Source organism: Hibiscus syriacus, unplaced genomic scaffold (genome assembly GCF_006381635.1).
Source record: "Hibiscus syriacus cultivar Baekdansim isolate YM2019G1 unplaced genomic scaffold, ASM638163v2 tig00111099_pilon, whole genome shotgun sequence".
NCBI lineage: Eukaryota > Viridiplantae > Streptophyta > Magnoliopsida > Malvales > Malvaceae > Hibiscus > Hibiscus syriacus.
In genome coordinates, this window is record NW_024062984.1 from 566,213 (window position 1) to 590,728 (window position 24,516).

Sequence of the window (24,516 nt, forward strand, 5' to 3'; positions counted from 1 at the left end):
CATACCTCTACGAGATGGTAAATGGGCAGTAATATATGAGGTGTGTACAACTTATTGAACTTAACAAATTTGAGTAGAATTTGATTTGAGAACTTATTATTTAACATTTGCTTTCTTATATTCATCACTGCATCTTAATCATTTTGTGTATTTTGATATACTAGTTATAAAACTTTTATAAAATTATTCATATTTTAAATTAATTACCCTCAAAGTTTTCATATACTATATTATATGTATTGTGTAATTTCATGCAAAAATCAAAAAAATTCGAGTTATAAAATAATTTGCAAAAAAAATTCAAAGATTTTAAAGTAGAAAGATTTTTTCACACACAAAAAATAAATAAATAAAATTGACGTTTTTACACAAATATTACCATAACAGAAATTAATTATATATTTGATACCATTTTAAACATATTTACGAAATTGGCACTCAATTTTTTACACGTTTAACAAGATGCGGTGCATAGGTCGTGCCTTTCAATATGTGACGCCACATCAGCATAAAGCGCGGTGTATGGGCCGCGTCTTCTTGCAAAGGGTGTTAGATCATAAAATAAAGATGAAAATGTGTCTTACAGGGAAATAAAATAGGAAAGGGTGATTTTTGGGGAAAATCGCCATTCTTATTGGCTTGTTAGAATATATGCTTGCTTCGAAATGGAGGAAGATTGTGGGGGACTTTTCACTTTTTGTTCTTGCTTGCTTTCTACTCAGTGTCTAATAGCACTTGTCTCTGATGAATCTAGAATCCAAGGAAACATGGGAAAAAGGTAGTACAATTACTAGATGTTGTTTTGGCTGGTCAAGTTTTATCAGCAGGATAAGCTTTTTTTTCCCCAAAATTTCTTATTTTCTCGCTTTTGAAATTATTTTCAATTATTTTTTTATTTAGCAAAAAATTTTTAAATGAAAAATCAAATAGGATTATAATTTAAAGATAAAATTAAAATATTGAAAACTTTGATGATTAATTTAAATTAAGGGTTATGATTTGAGAATATATGATGCAATTAAGTTACATGTTATCCATATTATATAAATCCATTTTTTTTATAATATTTAGAATATATAAATCTCTCTCCAATATATTCGATCTATCAAGAAAACTGATACAAGTAAAGAAGTATAACAATGCACTTTTATTGAGAAACTACACACTTGATATAGAAGAAGCTTTGAGCTTTTATATACACATCAGACGAGCTAAACACTTTTCTCTCTAATATTGGAATAGGTGTTTATGACATACACGATCGAAAAACAAGTTAAAAACTAAACAAGAATATGCAGGGATTCCTCATTCCAAAACCAGGGACCACTTGTGAAAGATCGGCGAAATTCCAAACCAGCCTCCCAGCGCTGCCCTCGATCCATCTTCATCGTTCGTCGTTGCAGTGTTCGGCAAATAACTTTTCTGTTCCGTTCCGATGACGAAGAAAGCAGAGCTAGTGTTCATCCCAATGACTGGAATGGACCATTTGGTACGCACAGTTCAATTGGCTAAGCTTTTAGTTCATCTCAGTCCCAACCTCTCCATTACCATACTTACCATCAAGCCACCCTACGACACAAGAATCTGCTCCTACGTCGACTCTCTCACTGCCACGGCCACCGGCCGCTTAAAATTCATCAGCCTGCCTCAACCTGATCCAGACGTAGATGTATTCAAGTTTATGAGTAGATTGGTTCAAACCCAGGGACCACTTGTGAAACAGGCCGTCACCAACATAGTTGAGCGCTCCAACTCAGTTCCGGACTCACCTCGACTCACCGGTTTCGTTCTGGACATGTTCTTAACTCCTTTTATAGACTTGGCTAACGTATTCGGCGTTCCTAGCTATGCATTTTACACCTCGGGTGCTGCTTTTCTTGGCTTCCAGTTCTACACTATGGTTCTTCACGATGAGCGAAAGGTTGAGTTCGATGAGTTAGAAGACTCGAACACTGAGTTCACCATTCCATCGTATGTCAACCCGGTTTCCACTAATTTATTTCCGATTGATATGTTCAATCATGAAAGTTTTACATTCCTTCGTAACATGGTGAAAGGGCTAAGAGAGACGAAAGGTATAATGGTAAATACATTTTCAGAGTTAGAATCCCATGCGGTTGACTCCCTATCTAATGGTCAACTTCAGATTCCACCCGTTTATCCAGTGGGACTCATATTGAATCTTTGAGGCTGAAGCGGGATCCATTAGAAGCATGATGTAATCATGCAATGGCTCGACCAACAACCTCGTTCATCTGTAGTGTTCCTCTGTTTCGGGAGCAGGGGAAGCTTTAGTGAGGATCAAGTTATAGAGATCGCTTACGCACTAGAACAGAGTGGGCACCGGTTCTTGTGGTCATTACGAAGACCGGTGGAGCAAGTAAAGGGCATGAAGGAAAGCCCGACTGATTATGAAAACGTGGCGAAGGTGTTACCCGAAGGAGTTTTAGATCAAACGGCTGAGATTGGTAAGCTCATCGGTTGGGCACCGCAAGTTGCCATTTTAGGCCACCCTGTGATCAGAGGGTGTATTAATAGGAATATCAAGAGAATAAAATCAAAGATTTAAATAGCATTCGAAATAGCGGCAATATTTGAAACTATTATTATAAAAATATCAATATAAAGGATAATTACATCAATAACAATGAATTGCGATCGTAATTTTACGAGTAGCGATCAATTGCAATCATAATAGATTGTTATCTTAATTTTAAATATTTCCTATAGAAGAAATTGCTAACATCTTTGAAAAAAAAAATTTAAGGTGATATATGAAATGACTGCACTAACATTTATTAGGTCAGCATAATAATTATAACACGTCTAAAAATACAATCATAACTGTATTTTAAATATTAATATGCAAATGCGTTTGCAACCCATGAATCAATGAGCAAACTCCTTGCCGATCGAAGAGTGGAAGCCGAAAAATCGAGCAATTACGTAGAGCATGCAACTCATCTCTTAATGTTACACCCTGTGCCCGTCAACGGACAACTTCATACTTGTGAGTTGTGAAACGCTGGTGCCATGGGAATTATGTCGCCGCGCAACCAAACAAAACTATGGAAAATGATTTTAGGCAATAAAAATACTTTTTTAAGGGTAAACTACACTAATGGTAATTAATCTTTGAGTAATTTTTCGTTTTTCACACTAAAGTTTCAAAAGTGACAAGTTAAACATTAACGTTATCGATTTATAATAAAATTGTCACTAACATTATCGACCTGTAACAAAAAGTCACTCTACTATCATCTCCGTTAAAATGATGGGACAATATTAAGAAAATGGTTAATATTTAATTTTACCCCTAAACTATAGCTAAAACATCAAATAAGTAATTGAACAATTATTTTATATTTAATTTACCCCTAAAACTTTCTAATTTCATTTTTTCCCAAATACCCATCACCTCCACTATGTTCGAACCACCTTCCTTACAAAATAAAAAATGGAGGAGATTTAAAAACAGTTTCTTTTTCCTTTTTCTAGATATATTTTTTCATTTTCATATTTTAGGGTGAGAGGTTGAGATTGTTACTGTAAGAACACAACAAATGATAAATTGCAACATTATTAAAACAAATGGAGTCAAATGCATCTATTTTACTTAATCAAATAGGCCAATAGATACAAAAGCAGCAAACAAAACAATGGAACTTCAAAACCTATTGAAGAAGCTGGAGATAGATAACCATGCATGACAAAAAGTGGTGCGTGAGAGCGAAGCAATAGTTGTGTCTCAAAACAATAAGCTGGAAACACTTCGACAAGTAGCTACCAACAATAAAGTTAACAATGCAAAATCATGGTGTGAAGTTGAGATCAACAGGACGAAGAAAGAACAAGAACGACAATAATTGAAAACACTGGTACTCCAAGTGTTTTTCAGTAATGCGTCATTAGTGCATGGACTTAATAGGGACAATATCATAGAAAATAAATTCTTATTTAATGGGGAAGGATAGAGCGTGGTGGAAATTTAAATATATTTCAATTTGTTTTTCATTTTATTAATTATATATAATATAAAATTTATTAATTATATATAATTTAAAAAAATATTTAATCATAGATATATGATCTATTGATTGATTATTTTAGATCGGATTTTATATACATCTATTTTAAGGACAATTTGTAACATCCAAAAAAAGTGGACTAGTGACTAAAGTGTAAGATTTTAAAACTTCGTGACTAATTTCAAAAAATTTAAAAGTTCAGGGAGTTAATTTGAAATTATTGGTGTAGGTTGATTAACAAAGATTGAAAGATGGAATGGAAAAAAAGACCTTTTAGCAAGAATGAATTAAAAAATCATTATGGGTGTATTATATAAACACGTGGAGGATGAGAGAAAATGAAAGAAAAAATATGGAGACTTATTTCTCTTCTTCTTCTTCCACCGTGAGTCTCTAAGCTAAGGTAAGAAATTCTCAACTTAGTTATTTCTTGTAAATTTTGATTGGTTTTGATTATTAGAGTGTTAGGAAAACTTAAGAAAGCTTAAAGAGAAGTAGAAACTAAAAGATTTACAAGTTATGGGTGATTGAATAAAAAGAGTTTTTGAGTGAATTGATGAGAAAGAGTTAGTAAATGGATTTTGAAGCGAAATTTGACTTGTTATAAGTTGGAATAAGAAATCTAAAGTGTTAGAAATGGATTTGGTGTATGTTGATTATTTGGTGTGATTTTTGGTTCCAAGTGTTCTAGTGAGATTTTGGGTGTTGAGGAGTATTAAAGTGAGACAAGTTAGTTTTAATAAGTGTACTGTAGTTAAAGGCCTTAAAGGAGTTAAAAGTAAGGCTTTTAGATGAGTTTTGGTAAAATTTTTGAAATGGAAAAGGTGATTTCTAGGCAAGGGTATCAGTATTGGATGAACAATATCGATACTATAAGGTAAAATTTGATAAATCCTTTAATATGTATCGATACCGAAGGAGTAGAACTAAGGGCATCGATACTAATGGACAAGTATCAGTACCATTTTTAGAAGGCAAATTCCAGAATGCATAATAAGTATCGATACTATAGTGAGGAAGTATCGGTACTGGGCCTAGGGTATCGATATTATTCAAAATGAAATCGTGAATTAAGTGTTTATTCTAACTTGAGAGATTGATGATTGATTCATAGTGATTTGAATTTCGATATTCATATCAATCGTATTATTGTGTAGATATCGAACGAAGGCAAGTTCAGGACGATTCAAAGCTATAAGTTAAATCAAGAGTGCTAAGTGTTTTGCTTGACTAAGTGAGGGTAAGGTGAGTGCATATTATTATATATATTGTCTTATGGAAAGAATACTTGTGATGAGTCTATTTCCAGTGTTTTGATTACATGAATATAAATATAATTTTGACTCTGTTACTATGTGAACATGCGTTGTTTATATTTTTATGCTATATGATATTGATATATGTGATTACATGAAAAAGTGATATAAGATATGTGTCATTGACCTATGTGATTACATGAAAATGTGATATAAGCTATGTGACAATGAGCTAAATGATTATATGTATATGTGATACAAGTTATGTGAATATGTAAACGGTAAAGCCCAAAAGTATGTGATATGAGAGTTAAAGGTATAATTGGTATGCCAAGAGTTGAGGGTTCTACGCGGTCCTTTGAGACAATTCTATGTGGTCTTTCGGGATAATTCTACGCGGTTCTTCGGGATATATCTATGTGGTCCTTTGGGATATTTTTACGTGACACTTCAGTGTATATTCTACGCGGCACTTCGGTGCAATTTATACGAGCTGTGGTGACAAAATTAGTGCACAACCTCAATGCACTCACATACCTTCAGTTCTCAGTAATGTACTATGAGCTATTAAAAGAAATAACACGAATAAACATAGCATGATGTTATATGTTCTTGTTTGGTGTAATGTATGATGATTTATGTACTCCATGATGTTTTTAAAAGTTAAGTATATGATTACATGTTTTAATGTTTTATTTATGCATTATATGCCTCACTAAGTCAACGACTTAGCGTGTGAGTGTTTCACACGTAGGTTCAAAGAAGCAGGAAGAGAAAAGCTAGGACCAATTAAGACATCATATCTCTACAAGAAGATCAGATTTAAAGTAATTTACACAGTATGCCATTTTTTTGTATTAAATGTGTTAGCATGTAATTAAAGGTTTGAATTGCATATGCTCTGATCATTTTTGTAAACATACACTATTATATTTATGTAAATTGTTGAGTTTTTATTTTCAAATTAAGTTGAATTCCATCTATTTACTTTTGATCAAAGGTTTCACCCTTTTTATACAAATAAATGTTTAAATTTTCACTATCTTTTAAAAGTAAAGGATTTGAAAAGTCAATGTGACATATCATACTCATATCCGGGTCGGATACGGGTTGAGAGTTTTACACAATTCTATTAACACAATTTGTTATGTTCACAAATATCAAAATTTGAACTCTTGAGCTATTTAAAGAATCTAATATTTCATCTCATTAAACCAATTAATAATTAATACATTTAAGGGTAAACTACACAAATGGTCAATAATGTTTGAATAAATTTTCGTTTTCCCCACTGAAGTTTCAAAAGTAACAAATTGGTCATTAACGTTATTGATTGTTACAAATTGGTCACTCACCATTAACAGTCGTAATTGCAGTAAATAAAAACTGATGTGGCATGTTAAACCAATTGACTCAACATGTTTGACTGATCATTTTACTCTTCTTCTTCTTCTTCACCATGTAGAGAGCCACAAGCACCTACGAACTTTAACAAAGACAATAAGATTGTTTCCCAAGTAGATCCTCCCAGTACTAAAGATGTAAATCACTTGTTTCATCTCATGATAGAAAAGCGGCAACGGAGAATAAGGAAGTTGCTCGAGTTGAGGAAACAAACCTAGAAAGTACTAGACTCAATGAAGAAAATGAGAGGATGAGAGAATAGGGTGTGCGACAGCTAAGTTTAGACAAAGGCCTTGTTTGTTGGAATTTAAGAAAAAAAACAAAGATTAAGACAATGGAAACAAGGATGAGACAAGGCTAAAACAAGGGTAATTAAAGAACAATAAAGGACAAAACACGTAATAAAAAGATTGTACTTAGCTATTGATATGGGCGGTAGAGAGGTTATTTGAACTCGTATTTAGATGAATAAATATTTGTTAGAAAGATAAGAATTCAAGGATTGTAATGGTGAAGACGAAATTGGAATCGGATAGTCGGATCGATGGGAAAATCGATTTGAAAATTTCCCCCTGTATGTACAAACTTGAAACAAACCCTAATTTAGGGATGATGATGGCATCATGGATGTTTGAAGATGATGATGATGATGTAGAAGATGGAAATTGATGGATAATTGTCATATTGAACCCTCCCAGTCGTAATAAAAAGGCAAACTCAATAATATGACTCTAACTAGCCCTTCTAATCGCAATGAAAAAGCAAACCGGAGTTTGAAGATCTCTTTCTCAAAGAACTAAAAGGAAAGAAGCTTCGAATGCACAAGGTTATCAACTCTTGCAAAAATGATCTCTTGTTGTATTGTATTGAAGAAAAGAATTGATGATTATAATGGTGGAAGAAGCCTCCTTTATATAGGTTTTGAGGAGTCCTTGTAGTACTATAATTAAGAATAAAATAACAATTAAAACTATCCTAAATCTATGTGAATGTGGAGGCATGAATGTGAGCCATTGATAAGGCTTTGATCCGATGGTGTTGATGAAAGCAAACACATGCTTGAATCCTTGTAGCTTGATGAACGGTCAAGATAAGTCTTCTAGAATGATGATAGGTGGCATAGCTTATGATAAGCAATGTGATGTAGGGTGCTAAGCTATCAAGGCTATTACATTCAATTACCTTTCTAACCTCTATTCCTAACATGAAAATATTGAAAATTACAAAATCCCGTATAATCTCGTATAGGGATTTCTACACGCACTGTCTTCACTAAAATGAGCATATCTTGAGGTTCCGATATCGGATTGATACAATTCAAGAACCGTTAGAAAGCTAAGAGACAACCGATCCTAACTCCAAAAGACATGTCAACCAAATAACATCAGGATACTATTAAAAAGCAGTGACAAGTCTACTGATCTTCTGTTCTTTTCCAAGACCATTGAAAACATTAGTCCATCTTCCTTTAACGTGAGCATTGTGATGTATGTATCATCTCATTGATCAAAGGTTATTCTTGTACTTTGTGTTGCATATTGTTTCCTTTTGTAGCACATAATAAACGATGTAAATTAATTTGAATGCGCTAAATATTTTCTATTATTCATCACCACGTTCTTTCGAACCACTATGCTCACCCCTGACTGCTTTGCTTGACCCTATCTTTGTAAACATCCTCTTCGACTTCATCAAACCTTTCATTTTACTAATGGCAGCCTGGTCGATGCCATTTTTCGTTCTCTTATCCAAATGCTCAACCGTAAGGCAACTAGTCTTAAGGCAACTAGTTCGGCTCTTAAAGCCTTGAGCTTCACAAAGTACTTGAATTCATTAAGAACAGACTTCAACTACACAAGTTGGGTTACAATGCCTTGATTTTCTTTTCTTCTTCTATTTTTTTTTAAAAAAAAACTATCAACCAAGCTAGTCTCAAAACTCTCTTATCTTTTGTTTCAAAAGAAGATCCAAGTAGAAATAAATGATATGTAATGTTATGAACTACTTTCTTGCAATAGAAGTACCTTGACATCTAACATCTAGCATCAAGCAACTTTTCCTTTAGGTTCAACAGAATAAATTTGGTTTATCAATTTAACTTAGTAACTTTTTTGGGTAAATTATGTGTTTAGTACATAAACTATCAGTTTTGGTTTGTTTTAGTACCTAGATTTTTTATTTTTTTCAAAACCATACCCAAAGTTTAGTTTTTGTTTCATTTTAGTACCCGTAGTTAAAAACTTTAGTTTTTGTTTCATTTTAGTACCCGTTCAAATTTAACGTTAAGTTTTAAAAAAATTGAAAGTTTAGGTACTAAAACGAACCAAGACTGATAGTTTAGGTACTAAACATGTTTAGTTTTTAACGACGAGATATTAAAATAAAATAAAAAAATAAACATTAGGTGTGATTTTGAAAATTTGAAAGTTTAAATACTAAAACAGACCAAAACTGATAGTTTAGGTGCTAATGCATTATTTACCTTTTTTTTTTTTAAATATTTTTAGTTTTTCTAAAATATTTTACTCTTATGCATAAAAAGTAGGTAAAGAGTTGGAGGTTATTAAGTATTTATTCTTTAATTTTTCTTCAATCTTCAGCTTGTGCAAGTTCTCTTCCTCTAAGTGGCACTGCATTATGGGGTTATGGTTGACAAATGTTTTGTTGATTGGTCATTCTTTGTTAGTTGCTTTTTTTCATCAGGATCTTGATAGCTGGAAATGGCTATGAATTTTTTTTTAAATATAAAATAAGTGCTATGAATTTCTAATGGTTTTTTTTTTCTTCCTCTAATGGTTCATATTAACAACAAGACAACATTTTTGCAAGCTTTTGAACCATTATTGAGGGTTGGAGGTGGTGGGCGGAGAGTCAAATCGTAGATCAAACATGCTGAGTCAATTGATTTTATGTGCCACGTTAGTATTCCTTTACTACAATAACGTCTGTTAAAGGTAAGTGACTGATTTGTAATAAATTACTAACATTAATAATTAACTTCTTATTTTTAAAACTTTAGTGGAGAAAATGAAAACTTACTCAAACATCATTGACCATTTGTATAGTATACCCTACATTTAACCTCTGTTTTTGAAAACCGGACCGGACCGGCCGGTTCAATCTAAACCGATTGAACCGCTATTAGTGAACCGGCCAGAACCGTTGAACCGTTCGAACCGGATCGGCTGAAAATCGGAAAAAACTGGGAAAAACGGGGATTTTTGTTTTTTTTTTAAAAAATAAACCAAATAACGTCGTTTGTTAAACGAGCCAAGTCGAACTCGAGTATTGATGAGCTCGACTCGAACTTGAAAACTTTAAAAGTAAGCTCAACTCAACTCAAACTCACAAGCTAAAAATTATCAAGTTCAACTCAAACTATAAATATAATATTGAAACTTGAACTCAAAAAGGCTTGAACTCAAAAAAAAATTAGAAGCTCGATTGAAGCCTAAAATTCAAGCTTGATTGAAGTGAAAGAATAGTTCACTCAATGCTCACCAAAAGGCTCTATGATTTTGAATGCCAAATTACCTCTATTATTTATAGAAGTTAGTTGTGATGCGCTTCTATGTTTCTTAGCAATGTGAGATTGTTTTGTTCTCATATTTTTACTTATAGACTTTTGGGATGCTCTTCTATGTTTCTTAGCCATGTGAGATTGTTTTAAAAAAAATTAAACCAAACAATATCATTTTGTTATGATTTTTTTAACCCAAATTTATTTTTTAATTATAGTTATATAATTATATTTATTATTTAATATGTTTTACCTTAAATATTATGTTGTAGTTTAATTCATCAACCTCCCACAACCTGACCCATACGTAACTGTTTTCCAGTTTTTGAGTAGCTTAATTCAAACCCAGGGACCACTTGTTAAAGAGGCTGTCACCAACATAGTTGAGCTCTCCAACTCAGTTCCCGACTCACCTCGACTCGCCGGTTTTGTTCTGGACATGCTATTCTCTCCTTTGATAAATTGGACCAAGGAATTCGGCGTTCCTAGCTATGCTTTTTTCACTTCGGGAGCTGCTTCGCTTGGCTTCGAATTCCACATTCAAGCTCTACACGATGAACAAAACGTTGTCGTTCTCAAGTTAAAAGACTCGGAAACTGAGTTCACCATTCCATCATTTATCAATCCGGTTTCCACTAAGTTTTTTCCATCCGTAATGTTCAGGCCTGAAATGGTTACCTTCGTCCTTAATATGGCAAGAGGGCTACGAGAGGTGAAGGGGATATTGATAAATACATTTTCGGAGCTTGAATCCCATGCGGTTGACTCCCTTTCTAACGGTAAGCTTCAGATTCCACCCATTTACTTAGAGGGACTCATATTGGATCTTGCAGGTCCACGTGGGACCCATTAGAATCATGATACGATAATGCAATGGTTCGACGAGCAACCTCGTTCATCGGTAGTGTTCCTCTGTTTCGGAAGCATGGGAAGCTTCAGTGTCGAACAGGTGACAGAGATCGCCAATGCACTAGAGTAGGGTGGACATCGATTCTTGTGGTCCCTACGACGATCTGGGGAGCAAGTAAAGGGAATGAAGGGAAACCCGACGGACTACGAAGACGTGGCCGATATGTTGCCGGAAGGGTTATTAGATCGAATGACTGGGACTGGTAAGGTCATCGGTCGGGCACCACAAGTGGCCATCTTAAGCCACCCGCAACCGGAGGGTTCATATCGCATTGTGGTTGGAATTCAGCATTTGAGAGTATCCGGTTTGGAGTGCCAATGGCGGCATGGCCGCTTTACGCGGGGCAAAATTTGAATGCTTTTATGCTGGTGAAAGAATTGCGATTGGCTGTAGATCTTAAAATGGATTATAAAAATCATGGAGATGAGGTTAAAATTATGAAGGCTGATAAGATAGAGAAAGGGGTCAGATGGTTGATTGAACAGAATAATAATATTCGGAAGAAAGAGGAAAGAGATGAGGGATAAGAGTAGGAAAACTCAGAGATGATGGATCTTCACATTCCACATTATGTTGTTTTATATATTGATGCATGCTATGGACAACTTATCATGAAAATAATAGTATTGAAAATTTACTATTCCTTTTTTGTCCTTTTTGAAATTCGGTAAATTCATAATCATTTGTATGTTGAATCTATGGACATTATATAAATTATTTTTTTTAATTTTTTATTAATACTTTTTTTATTATGGATGTTATCGCCGTATTACGATGACTTTGAAAATGTTATAATACCATTATTATATTAAGCTTGCAGTTTAATATTATTTATTATCATTTTCACAATATTATCTATGAGACCATAACAACCCTTCTCACCATATAGCCGCTTCAAATTCATCGACCTCTTTCAACCTGACACGGACCACTTGTGAAACAAGCATCAACAAAATAGTTGAGCATTTTGTCACACCCACATAAACTATAACTCGGAAACGTGCGGTTGTCACATCTTTGAACCTCCGAAACGTGCTACCTTAGAAGCTCTCAATGACAGTACTTGGTATGTTCTACACCTAAGTAGGCCTTACACCACGTCTTAAGAGCACACTACCTTGACAAAGGCTGGCACAAAGTCCTCAAGACTTCAAAAGGATGTGGAAGCTTTAACCCAATGGGGCTGCTAAAGCCACCAAAGTAGAACATTCGTGCGGAAACGTAAACACCAGGGGATACACTTAGTCACTTAGAGAGGCAACAAACACATAAAGAATAAAGAACAACTCAGAATAACTGAAATGAGATAATATAACTTAGAGCAAATGTCTTAGAGCTTTTATTTACTTTTCTCACAAAGTGAGAGTGGAAGAATGTTTCCGAATGATACAAATGAGGAGGATAAACTTTCTATTTATAGTTGAGCTCCCTCACAATCAATGGCTAGGATCTATTTACATCAACGGCCCAAATCAATACAATCTCCTAAATCCCCCAAATCAAAGAATTGTATCTACAAGATCTTCTCTTAAGTAAGGAAACTCAATCTCATCCTACATAGTTACATCAATTAGTAGGATTCTTTCATTCGATAAGCGTTCACACTGGATATGATAAGAATCCTCCACAATCTCTATTGATTTATTGTCTCTTGACATAATTACCGAACTCCCGTCATCATATTAACTTTCCATGTTTGCACGATCAATGTGAACGAGCTCTCTAGTATTCTCCAAGTAATGGGCCAAGTCTGGTGGTCTAACAAGCCCGATTCCCCAAATCCAACCTCTTTGACAGACTCATGCGCCAATGTCTCGGACCTTATTGCACGGCCGTGACAATTTCAACTATGTTCTTGACTCAACTTGACGGGTTTGTTCTCCACATATTTTAACTCCTTCCGTTCAGCGTTCCGAGCTATGCTTTTTTCACTTCGGGTGCTGGTTTCCTTGGCTTCCAATTCCACAAACACGATCTACACGATGAGCAAAACGTTGAGTTCCTATAAAGTTAAAAGATGCGGAAACTGAGTTCACCATTCCGTCATATGTTAACCTTGTTTCCACTAAATTATCTCCATACATAAGCTTCAGGCCAAAAAGCTGAAGCTGTTACTTTCTTAATATGGCAAAAGGGCTATTAGAGGTGCAACGTAAAATGGTAAAATACTTTTTCAAAGCTTGAATCCCACGCGGTTTAAATTACATCAGGTAGAAATGAGCAGTGAAATTACATCTGTAAAGGAGTTTTGCTACAACAGATACCACAGAAAGTGCACAACGATTAATATCACAGCTTTCAAAGACACATCTATGTATCTATCTAAGTTGTTCATTTTCCGGGGACAAAGTTAGTGGCATAAGCCCAGGCATTGTTGGTCACCGGATCGGCAACGTGGTCGAAAAGGTTCTCGATGGGACCCTTTCCGGTAACAATAGCCTGGACGAAGAATCCGAACATGGAGAACATCGCAAGCCGGCCATTCTTGATCTCCTTAACCTTCAATTCGGCGAAGGCATCAGGGTCATCAGCCAATCCAAGCGGGTCAAAAGCACCACCGGGGTAAATTGGGTCGAGTCCTTCACCAAGTGGTCCACCGCCAACTCTGTATCCTTCAACAAACCCCATGAGCACAACTTGGCAAGCCCAGATCGCAAGGATGCTCTGAGCATGGATGAGATTCGGGTTGCCCAGGTAGTCGAGGCCACCCTCGGAGAAGATTTGTGAACCAGCCTTGAACCAAACTGCCTCTCCGAACTTCACACCATTCTTCGAAAGAACCTCGGGGAAAACACAGCCGAGGGCACCGAGCATAGCCCATCTGCAGTGGATCACCTCAAGCTCACGGTTCTTAGCAAATGTCTCGGGGTCAGCTGATAACCCAGCAGTGTCCCACCCGTAGTCGCCGGGGAATTCACCGGTCAGGTATGATGGGATTTGGTCGGAGAATGGACCCAAGTACTTTGGGCGGTCAGGGCCATACCTGTTTTTAAGTAATCGCAAACATACATAAATCCAATCTCATATCTTTTGCTCATAAATTGGATATATATACTGCATGTAACATACCAGATGCTGGTGGGGGCGCTTTTGACGGTTCTGCGCATGGAAAAACGGCCGCCACCGACGGCACCGACCTTACGGAGGAGCTCATTGGACGGCTTCAAAGTTGTTTGGCCGGCGAAAGCAGATTGTTGGATACCGGAGGTTGCCATTAGCTTAGACATTGGGCTTGTTTCGGCAAGTGTAGCCTGAATTTGGAGATTATAACGGAGAATCGGAGATGAGAAGATCGATGTGGATCAGGAAATGCACACGTCAGCAGAAATCTATTGGCTGTTGTATTGGATGTGGATTCCCATTCTGATTTCCTTGGGTCAGATGTTGAGGTTGTTGTTACGCCACGTCGGATTTTAAAAGATCTTGTTGAGAGATGTTTTCCGGTGTGAGAACCGAAGCCACTGTTAATATTGGGCTCAATTTTTGTATTAAATATTAAAAATCTTTAATTTAAGTATTATCTATCTTTTCATCGTAGGGCAAAAAAGATGGCAAGTTGAGGCAGAGTAACGCTTAGGTCACGTTTGGTTTTTTGGAAGTGAGGGGAATTGGAATTCAATTCGATCATTTTCTCATGTTAGATTCAAGTTTTCTAAGGGAATTAGAATTTCTCATTACTTCAATTTTCCATCAAATGAGAAAAAGTGAATTTCATCCAAGAATGGATGTAATTCAATTCCTTTTTTGAGAGAATTGAAATTTGATTTTGGTAACTTATTCATATATTGAATAAAAATATTTTTTTATTATTTCGAGTCGGGTTTCTAATTCATATATTCGGGTTTGGTCGGATCGGGTGAAATTTTATTTTGGTCGGGTCGAGTCGGTTTTTTTAAGTGTGATATTCGGGTCGGGTCGAGTTTGGGTTTAGGGTGAAAAATACCTGACCCGAAAATATATGTAATTTTACCTTATATATTTAGGAATAATTACAATAATACCCCTATATATATATATTCAATTAAGTCAATGTTTTTATTGAATAAAAATATTTTTTTATTATTTCAAGTCGGGTCGGATTTCTAATTCATATGTTCGGGTCGGGTCGGGTCGGGTGAAACTTTATTTTTTTCGGGTCAAGTCGGGTCGAGTTTTTTTAAGTATGATATTCGGGTTGGGTCGGGTTTTTGTAAGTATGATATTCGGGTCGGGTTCGGGTTTATGGTGAAAAAAATCGGATCGACCCGAAAAAATATATAATTTTACCTTATATATTTAGGAATAATTACAATAATACCCCCTCTATATAATTTTTTTCAATTAAGTCAATGTTTTTATTGAATAAAATTAATTTTTTTATTATTTTGTGTCGTGTCGGGTCGGGTTTCTAATTCATATATTGAATAAAAATAGTTTTTGGTATATTTTTTTGTAACTAATTAACATACTCCGATTGGAATGTATCGAAATATTATTCTATCTTTTAGTAATTTATTAACATATTTTGATTGCGATGATTTTAACTTATGATGTTTATTATTATGATTTTTATAATTTATTGAAATGAATAATCAATCATTAAAATGAAAATTTAATATTTTTTTAATTTTTTATAATATATTACTACATGTAAGTTGTAAAATAAACTAAAACAAAATAAAAAAAAACAAAAAGGACACTTCTGTCATTTTACATTACTGAAATCAAATTCACCTGACATGTCTGTGAACCAAACAGAATATGGAATTAGATTCCAATTCCATTTTCTGCCAACCAAACAGAATATAGAATTGGATTTCAATTCCTGATAGATTCCAATTTCTTCATAGGTTCCAATTCCCTCATAAACATTCCAGCGAACCAAACGCCACCATAGTGTTCGTAGGTCGTATCTTTTCTCGAGAAAAAAAAGTACAGTTAAAAAAATAATTAATGAATATAATTATGTTGTTTGTTAATAGGACTCTTGGTTTTTCAAAATTATTTATTTGACACTTTTAACATTATTTGAATACTATTTTAAAATTATTAATTTAGATAAATATTTATTCTAATAATTTAAATACTCAAATTTTAATATGATTAAAAATAATTTATTTTAATATAAATTTTATAAACGTAAGATCAAATTTATGTTTTCAGCATCAAGTAATAATAAACTATTTACTACTTATAGTGTATTAAGTAAAATTTTAATATCATCCTCAAATATATTTAAAAAACATTAAATAAAGATATTATATTTAAAGTAAATATTAAAATATTGTATATATTATTTATTTAAAATTATAATTGTTATGTTTAATAATTTTGTATGAGTTATAATTCATTTACACTGTGTAGTGTGTACAACTCTTTTAATTATATATATTTAGAGCTGTTGAATGAGTGAAAATAGATAGACAATATTAACTTCTTGTTTATTTTTCATTTCTTACCTTTAATTTTACTTATTTATTTTTACTCATCTACCAATCCTAAATTTCAAGGAAATTTGTTTCTCTATAGATAAGAATATATTGTATACTTCAAACATTTCCCTATTCATAAATTAAAAAGTAGCACAAGCGACCTAAATAGTAAAGAATTATTGTTATTTAAGTTTCAGGTTCGAGCATCAAGAATATCAAGGGTGTAGAGGTGTGACCGTTCAATGTCAAATAATTGAGCATCAAGAATATAAAGGCTGTAGAGATGTGATCGTTCAATGTCAAATAATTGAGAGTTAACTTTAAATAGATAATATCTTTACTTATCCCATATTAATAATAATAATAATAAAATATTAATCGTTTAAACTTAACCTTATATCCTCATGTATAAGTATATCCTGCCAACGATAAAGATAATATTTCTAAATATATATAATATCAATTAAATTAAGATTCATTCAATTTATTTGTAATTGACTTTAAGATTAGCTCATTAGTTGTTCATGATTATACATTAAAAGAAGAGAAAGAAGAAAACTCAAAGATAACATCTTATTCATTTCTCATAGTGACAAATTTAATAACAATTCATTGAAATTATAATATATATATATATATATATATATAATATAAAAGCAATAAAGAATTTTATGATATTTTTCATTTTTAAAGTATAAAAAAATATAAATTAGATGAAAGACGACGAGAAATCAACAATTTGACCAAAAAATCCCAATATTTAAAAAATACTACCTATTAAACATCCTTTCCTAATTATTTTCTGGTCTAACACTTGAGAGAAAGAGGCACACTCAGTGAAACGCGCTTTAGAAGTAAGACGCGGTTAGTAGGAAGCGCCTTAGCTGAATACTATTGACACCCGATAAAACCCCCGATACCCTTGTAAGGCGTATCCCCATGGACACACCTTATCATGGTTTTTGATAACCCTGTAAGGCTTATCCCATGGGGGCGCCTTTCCCCTCTCGCCCCGATTCCCCGCCAAATTCTCCCGCGTATTTCCCCAACTGGGTTGCCTATATAAACCCCCTCGATCAACTCTCATAAATCACAACTAAATATCTCTCATTCTTGTTAATTTTCAATCTAGTAAGGTATAATTTTTTTATTCATTAAAATTTTTATTATTCATGTAATTAATTATTTTATTATTATTTTATTTTTTATTTGATTATTTAACAGTAAACTTATTTAGTTAATATTTATTAATGATAGTTAAAAAATGTAAGGCGTGTTGTCGTCGATACGGTAAGAATACGAAACTATATTCTTTTAAAATTTATGAATATTATGAAATTGATTATATATTACTTAAATTATTAGAATTTATTTATTTGAAGTTATTTAAATAATTTGAAATAGTAGTTCAAGTTTTAATGGTTAGAATTTATTTGTTAGGAAAATGATCGTATATTAGAAGTTTTTATTCGCAACAAGAAGATGGAAACATCGAGGCGTATCTAGTCATAATTGTCTATGGTTGGATTCGACTACTTAGCAAAAATTGAAGGAGGTTGTAAACTTGAATCTGCCCTGATTTCTGCACTAATTGAGAGATATATGCCTTACTATGTAGGAAGTGTACCATTATACTAGAGGATGATTTAATGCAATTGGGGCTCCCGGTCGATGGAACTGCCATTTGTGGTGTGGCAGATGAAAATTGGGAGGTTTACGCAGGGAGTATCTTGAAAGTTGTCCGCCCAGTTTCAACGATGGTCGAATAACACTAGAGTGGCTGAAAAGTGAATTTAAAGAGTTGCTTGGAAATTGTTCGGAGGACGAGGCAAAAACATTTGCCCGGGCATATATAGTACAACTCATTGGAGGTATATTGATGCCTAACAAATCTTTGAACCATGTCCATTATATGTGGTTGAGGCACACAATCGATTTTGAAGTAGCCGACACATTGAGTTGGGGGTCTGCAATGTTAGCATTTTTGTTTAGAAAAATGTGTCGAGCTACGAATTATAAGAAGACTGCTATTGGCGGTTATCTCATGCTTCTCCAATCGTGGGCATGGAACCACATGCCTTTTTTGTGCTCGATCATGAATGAATCATATCCCTTTCCGTTACTTTCAAGGTATCAATAGTAAATTTATTTTTAAATAATGTTTTCGATTATCATAGAATGACATATATATATATATATATATATATATATATATATATATATATATATATATTATATTAAATATGTGGTCAAGTAATAGGAAATATCATGATATCCTACAAGAATTACAAGATATCTGATTACTCATTGACCAGAAAGCTGGTGTAGATGTACGTTTTTTTAATTTTAATTTTTTATTTAATTGTATTTATATCATTTGAATCTCATTTTAATTTTGATAAGAAATCTATATTTTTGTTTTAATTCAAATGGTTGTCATATTTAGACGATGCATTAAGGGTTTGCATCATATCTAACCTTAGTGGGATATTGGATGTATGGGTGGCGGTTGTGCCCCTTATTTGTTATGCTATTGTTGAGTGAAATTTGACTAATCGTGTGATTCGTTAGTTTAGGTTTACACAATTTATTCCATAAGCACCAAAGAACCTTGACAATATGCATAACATCGATAGACGAAGCAAGAAATAGGTAAATTGGTTGGTGAAGCATAGAGACTGGTTGACTATGTGGGAGAACCGACATCAACGCTTACCCCATTGATAATATATAGCAAAAATTGGTTTTATGGTTTTAGATGGCTATATTGAATGGTTCAATGCAAACAGTAAGTCATTCTTACTTTCAGAAGAAGCACAAGGGGTGGCAATTCATCGTCGTCGACAAAAACATCTGAAGTCACAATATCATCGTCCTTCCACTACTGGACAAAGAATCTCTGCCATGTCATAGTGTTCCATCCTATCTGAAATGAAAGGCGCTTCCCAGGGGAAGTGTTTTCCATTATTATTTAGAGAATCTCTGTCATGTCATAGTGTTTCATCACATCTGAAATGAAAGGTGCATGTTCCATTATTATTTAGAGAATCTTTGTCATTTCACATAATTGGCATGAATTGTTCCCCGACCCTCAATCGTTTAAACTCTTCAATCCTAAAACTCTGTATCTTTGAAATCTCAAACTATCAAACGTGTAAACTTTCAAACTCTCAAAATAAGAAAATGGCTCATATTTCAGTTGTTATTTACTATGATGGAGAAATTGGGGTAGATGAATACAAGGTTATTTTTCAATTAGATCATTATATCATTCTATCCTTTAGGAGAAACATCATTTTCACGATTTAATTACAAAAATCTCAAGGAATGCTCGTGTCAAAAATAGTAGAAGATTGGATACACTGCAGTACATATTTTCAACTGAAATTTTTTCGTTAATATATATACCGTTTAATCTCTCAAACAACGAAGATGTTACTATGATGGTTGATGCTTCCAATCAAAATTCAAACTCTATTACAGAAATATATGCCACTTTTGTTGATGTGTATCCAGTTTGGGGTTTGTCTTTATCCTTCCACTATGGCTTGTATGAACCAGTTGATTAAGTTGACAGTCCAACTCAAACAATCTGTAATGATTTCAATTCATTAATGGCTAACCCACCTCCTGTTAGCATACCATCAAGTTTCAGGGGAAGACATCCATTTGCCATTTTTCAACCTCAACATGGAGATGCCTTCCAGTTCTAGGGGGAGACATTCATCTGCCACCACCTTCAACCTCAATTTAGCAAGGCCTTTCACATAACACTCAATTAATAACCCATTTAATGACATCATTTCAAGCTTCGAAAGAAGACATTCATCTGCGAACTTATTCGAACTATACATCAGAGTCATAGAAGAACACTCATCTCCTCTAAAAGAACCTCTTCGTGAGTCAGGAAAAAATGGTGTTGAAACTGGATTATTCCGTGAACCCGAGTCACCATAATTTTACATGGACCCTGATGATGATACGGATGAAGTTCCTATAAATATGGTACAATACAAACCTCCAGCACAAATGTATGAAGTTGGTTATGATGCGATGTACGGGCCAGAATTTCCTAATATGCCTTATCTTGGAGACTATGGAAGACATTCATAAGTTAATGATGATGATTTATATCGTGTAATAGAGTTCACATATAAAGAATAAGTAATAATGGAAATTAAGAATTACAATATTCATAATTCAGTTCAGTCCATAGTTGACCGATCTACCACCAAAAGCATGTTTGGTATTATGTCCAACATGATAACAGTTGTAAGTGGATGGTTCATGTTTCAAAGAAGAAGAAGGCATGCAGATAGGAACTAACAAAATACAGTGGTCCCTATACATATTGTGCTCATGGGATCAACTATGACCATCCAAACTTGGACGGCAATGTGATTTGCGAAGCCATCATGCCCTTGGTCAGAGCAAGCTCTCACATACCTATTGCAGTGCTGATTTATGCAATACAATCTCAATATGCGTACACCGTCTCCTACAAAAAAGCATGGAAGACAAAACAGAATGTCATTATAAAACTATACGGTGAATGAGATTCATCTTACAACTAACTACCCAGTTGGTTTAACCCGGTTTAACGACTGAATCTTGGGACAATAGTTGAGTTCGAAACTCGCCATGCCTATCACAATGATCGAGTTCTTCGAGATTCACCGTGTTTTTTTAGTCTTACCCACAATGCATTAATGTAGTGAAATATAGTAAACCCGTTGTCCAAATTAATTGTACATTATTGTATGGAAAATACAAGCAAGTTTTATTACTAGCAGTTGTCCAAGATGGTAATCGTAACATTCTTTACGTTGCCTTTTCCCTTGTTGAAGGAGAAGATACAGACTCTTTGACTTTTTCCTAATAAATCTATGGTTACATATTATCACTAGAGAACGTATTTGTATCATTTCAGACCGAGGAGCTGGGATCAAAGCAACAATGAACTCTTTAGGTCCAATGTAGAAATCCGCACGTCTAACATCGTCTCTGCATTTGACATTCTGCAAACTATCATGGCATATATAAGAAAAATGATGAACGATAATTAATTATACGCATAGGTATGTTACATTTTCCCAATTTCATTGATCAATCATTTTCATTTTTTTATACTTACTACTTTATTTCGCTTAGGCTATGAACTCTTACCTCAAACGATTGAGGTTATTCTTCAAGAATTGCGAGGAAAAAATGAACATTAATACAATTACATTAGTGAAATCAACAAAGAAAAGTGGAAAAACGCATATGATTGTGGATATCAATATGGACATATAACAACCAATTTGGCTGAGATAATCAATTCAACCTTAAATGACCCCAGTCATTTACCAGTAACTGTTTTGGCTAAAATGATGTATTTTTGTTTGGGTCAACTTTTTGCCAAGCTTGGGGGACAAACTATTACTTGGATACAAAACGGTTTATCACCCACGATTAGTAGCAGATCTGCAACAAAAGGTTACAGAATCAAACATCATGTCCATAATAAGCTTTTCTCGTACCCAAGAATTATCTAAGGTCACAGAAATGCCATGATCTCTGCAAGGGATTGAATCTAACTCTTTCAGGGTTAATCCACGAGATAGATGTTGTGACTGTGGGTTTTTTCAAACTTTGAAGTAGCCATGCTCCCATGTCATAACAGGTTGCTCATTTTCTCGTCAAGACTATAAGCGTTATGTGGATCCCGTATACTAACTTTCACAAGTATTCAATGTATATAAATATGAGTTTCCCCTATAGGTAATGACGAAGACCCAAATGAGGTTTAGACTTGGCTTCCAATTATACTAGATCCGAACTTATTAAAGGAGTCACGTCGTCCAAAATCCACTTGAATTCATTGTGATATGGATATTCGAGAGACGTCAAAACAAAACTTAAGATGTGGCAATTGCAGAAATCCAAGCCACAATAGGAGAAATTGTCCATCTATTTCATCATCAAGTAACCATTGACCACCACTCATGTAATCATATTTTCTAATGTTTCAAGTTATGTTATTTCATTTTCTTTTAGTTTCAATTAATGTGATTTCATCTTGTTTATTTTACATGATGACCATTTCGTCTATCTATATAATTTTTCAATTAAATGTTTAACGTTTATTTCTTACAATATAACATACAATCAATTTTAACCCTAAACTTCTTTAAAAACCCTAAAACATACAAATGTAACACCCTAAACCACTAAAAAAATCCTATAATTATTTTAACATAAAACCTTAAATCTAAAACCATCGAGCATGAGAGGCGCGTTCCGTACGACGCCCCATTCAAGGGAGGCACTTTCCATAGGACGCGTCATTCATGATCATGGAAAGTGTGTTTCATGCGACACACCTTTCATTCCCCGACTAAGACGTGTCCCCTGCTGTGCGCCTCCTTCTCTCTCATGAAAAAAAGTATTAGATCGAGAAATAATTAGGAAATGATGTTTAATAGGTAGTATTTTTTAATATGGTTATTTTTTTGTCAAATTGCCCGAGAAATCAAACATTCACAAGCTTGTATAGGAACTAGGGGTGTAAACGAGCCGAGTATTGTTGAGCTCGACTTGACTCGAAAACTCTGAAATGGAACTCGACTAAACTCGAAAAGCCGCGAGCTTAAAATTTTCAAGCTCGACTCGAACTCGAAATCCTGAATTAAAGCTCGTGAGCAGTTCGAAAAGATTCAAAATGAAAAAAAATAATTCTTAAACTTAACTTGATTGAAGCCTCAAACTCAAACATAAACCTTAAATACATGAAATCTAAATACATAAAATCTTACTGTATTTTTTTAAAAATCAAATAATAAATATTAATATTATTAATAATTTATTTTAAAAAAAATAAAATCTTAATATATTATATTTTCGAGCTGCTCAAGAACTTTTCAAGTCGAATATCGAGTAATTCGTTTCAGCTCGTTAAGAACTCGAGTCGAGTCCATTCGATCCGAATATTTATCGAGCCTTGATCGAGTCAATCTCGAGTAGCTCACGATCTATCTCATCTCATTTACAGCCTAATATGAACATTAGAGACTACGGTGAGGATTCCCCGATGAGTCTCCCGGTACCATTACTTCCACCAAGCCTTTCGTAGTAATCAACGCAAAACAAAGACAACGAGAGCTGGACCTGGTCGCGAGCCCAAGAAGCTCTCCTGACTCGTCCGAGGCGGCTCCGCACCGGTCTCACGCAACCCATGTGGAGGCGTTTGTAAACGCCCAAGGCAAGAACCACGGACCGCACGCTTGAAGGTGGAGGAGACACGTGTCGAAAGCACAAGTTTTCCCAGAGGGAGTCATTGCGAGCAATGGCACCCCAGAGACGACAGACGCTAGCGGCGACGCAGAGGGAAAGGCCGCCGAGGCGTTTGAGTATTTCTATGAGGATGTCCGGGTGGTCGTTGATAAAGAACTTGGATCTTTTCTCCTTGGTCTCCCCGACGGTCTCGTGGTGGTGCAGACGGTGGCAGCTGCGGTTGTGGTTTTGCTCCATTGTTGAAGACAAAAAGGAGACGCTAAAGAAGAAGAAGAATATAGCGTTGAAAAATGAAAAGTTGAGAGGCAAAGGTAAAATTAATGGTGGGTTAAATATATAAGAGAAGTGCTATAGGTGCCGTGTTACGTAGAGTATAAGGGATTTGACTTCAGAGGGAGAAAGAAAAAGATTGTTTGTATTAGGGAAAGAGACGGGGGCAGACTTAAAGACAAACAAAACAAGAAAGATTTTACTTTTCTTTCTGGGTTTTTAAAACAATTTAGATACATTTAATTTTTACTGTAATTTAGACTTTGTTGTAACGTAAAATTACCATAGTTTACAGTTCTAGTTCTCATCTATCTAAATTACCATTATTATTAGCAACGATAAAACATATTTAATCCTTGAAAAATGCAATTTAATGTACAGCATGTATGAAATGGAGGGAGTCGAGATTATGGGAGAGAGAGAGAAATCGAGAGGAATGGGA

The 24,516-nt window shown here is 34.4% G+C and overlaps 3 protein-coding genes across 3 annotated transcripts; 1 reads left to right on the forward strand and 2 right to left on the reverse strand.

Moving 5' to 3' along the window:
• Window positions 1–1,351: 1,351 nt before the first annotated feature.
• LOC120153371 (UDP-glucose flavonoid 3-O-glucosyltransferase 6-like) lies at window positions 1,352–11,730 on the forward strand. Its single transcript, XM_039165334.1, has 2 exons — window positions 1,352–2,167; window positions 11,020–11,730. Exons 1-2 carry the CDS (start codon window positions 1,436–1,438, stop codon window positions 11,059–11,061), a joined length of 774 nt encoding a protein of 257 aa, XP_039021265.1. The 5' UTR covers window positions 1,352–1,435; the 3' UTR covers window positions 11,062–11,730.
• Window positions 11,731–13,264: 1,534 nt separating this feature from the next.
• On the reverse strand, window positions 13,265–14,371 carry LOC120153370 (chlorophyll a-b binding protein 151, chloroplastic-like). Its single transcript, XM_039165333.1, has 2 exons — window positions 14,188–14,371; window positions 13,265–14,101 (listed from the first exon to the last, which is right to left on the reverse strand). The coding sequence occupies exons 1-2, from the start codon at window positions 14,343–14,345 to the stop codon at window positions 13,450–13,452; spliced, it is 810 nt and encodes a 269-aa protein (XP_039021264.1). The 5' UTR covers window positions 14,346–14,371; the 3' UTR covers window positions 13,265–13,449.
• Window positions 14,372–23,582: 9,211 nt separating this feature from the next.
• Window positions 23,583–24,043, reverse strand: LOC120153328 (F-box protein SNE-like). The gene has a single exon (XM_039165310.1). It carries the CDS (start codon window positions 24,039–24,041, stop codon window positions 23,583–23,585), a length of 459 nt encoding a protein of 152 aa, XP_039021241.1. The 5' UTR covers window positions 24,042–24,043.
• Window positions 24,044–24,516: the final 473 nt, after the last annotated feature.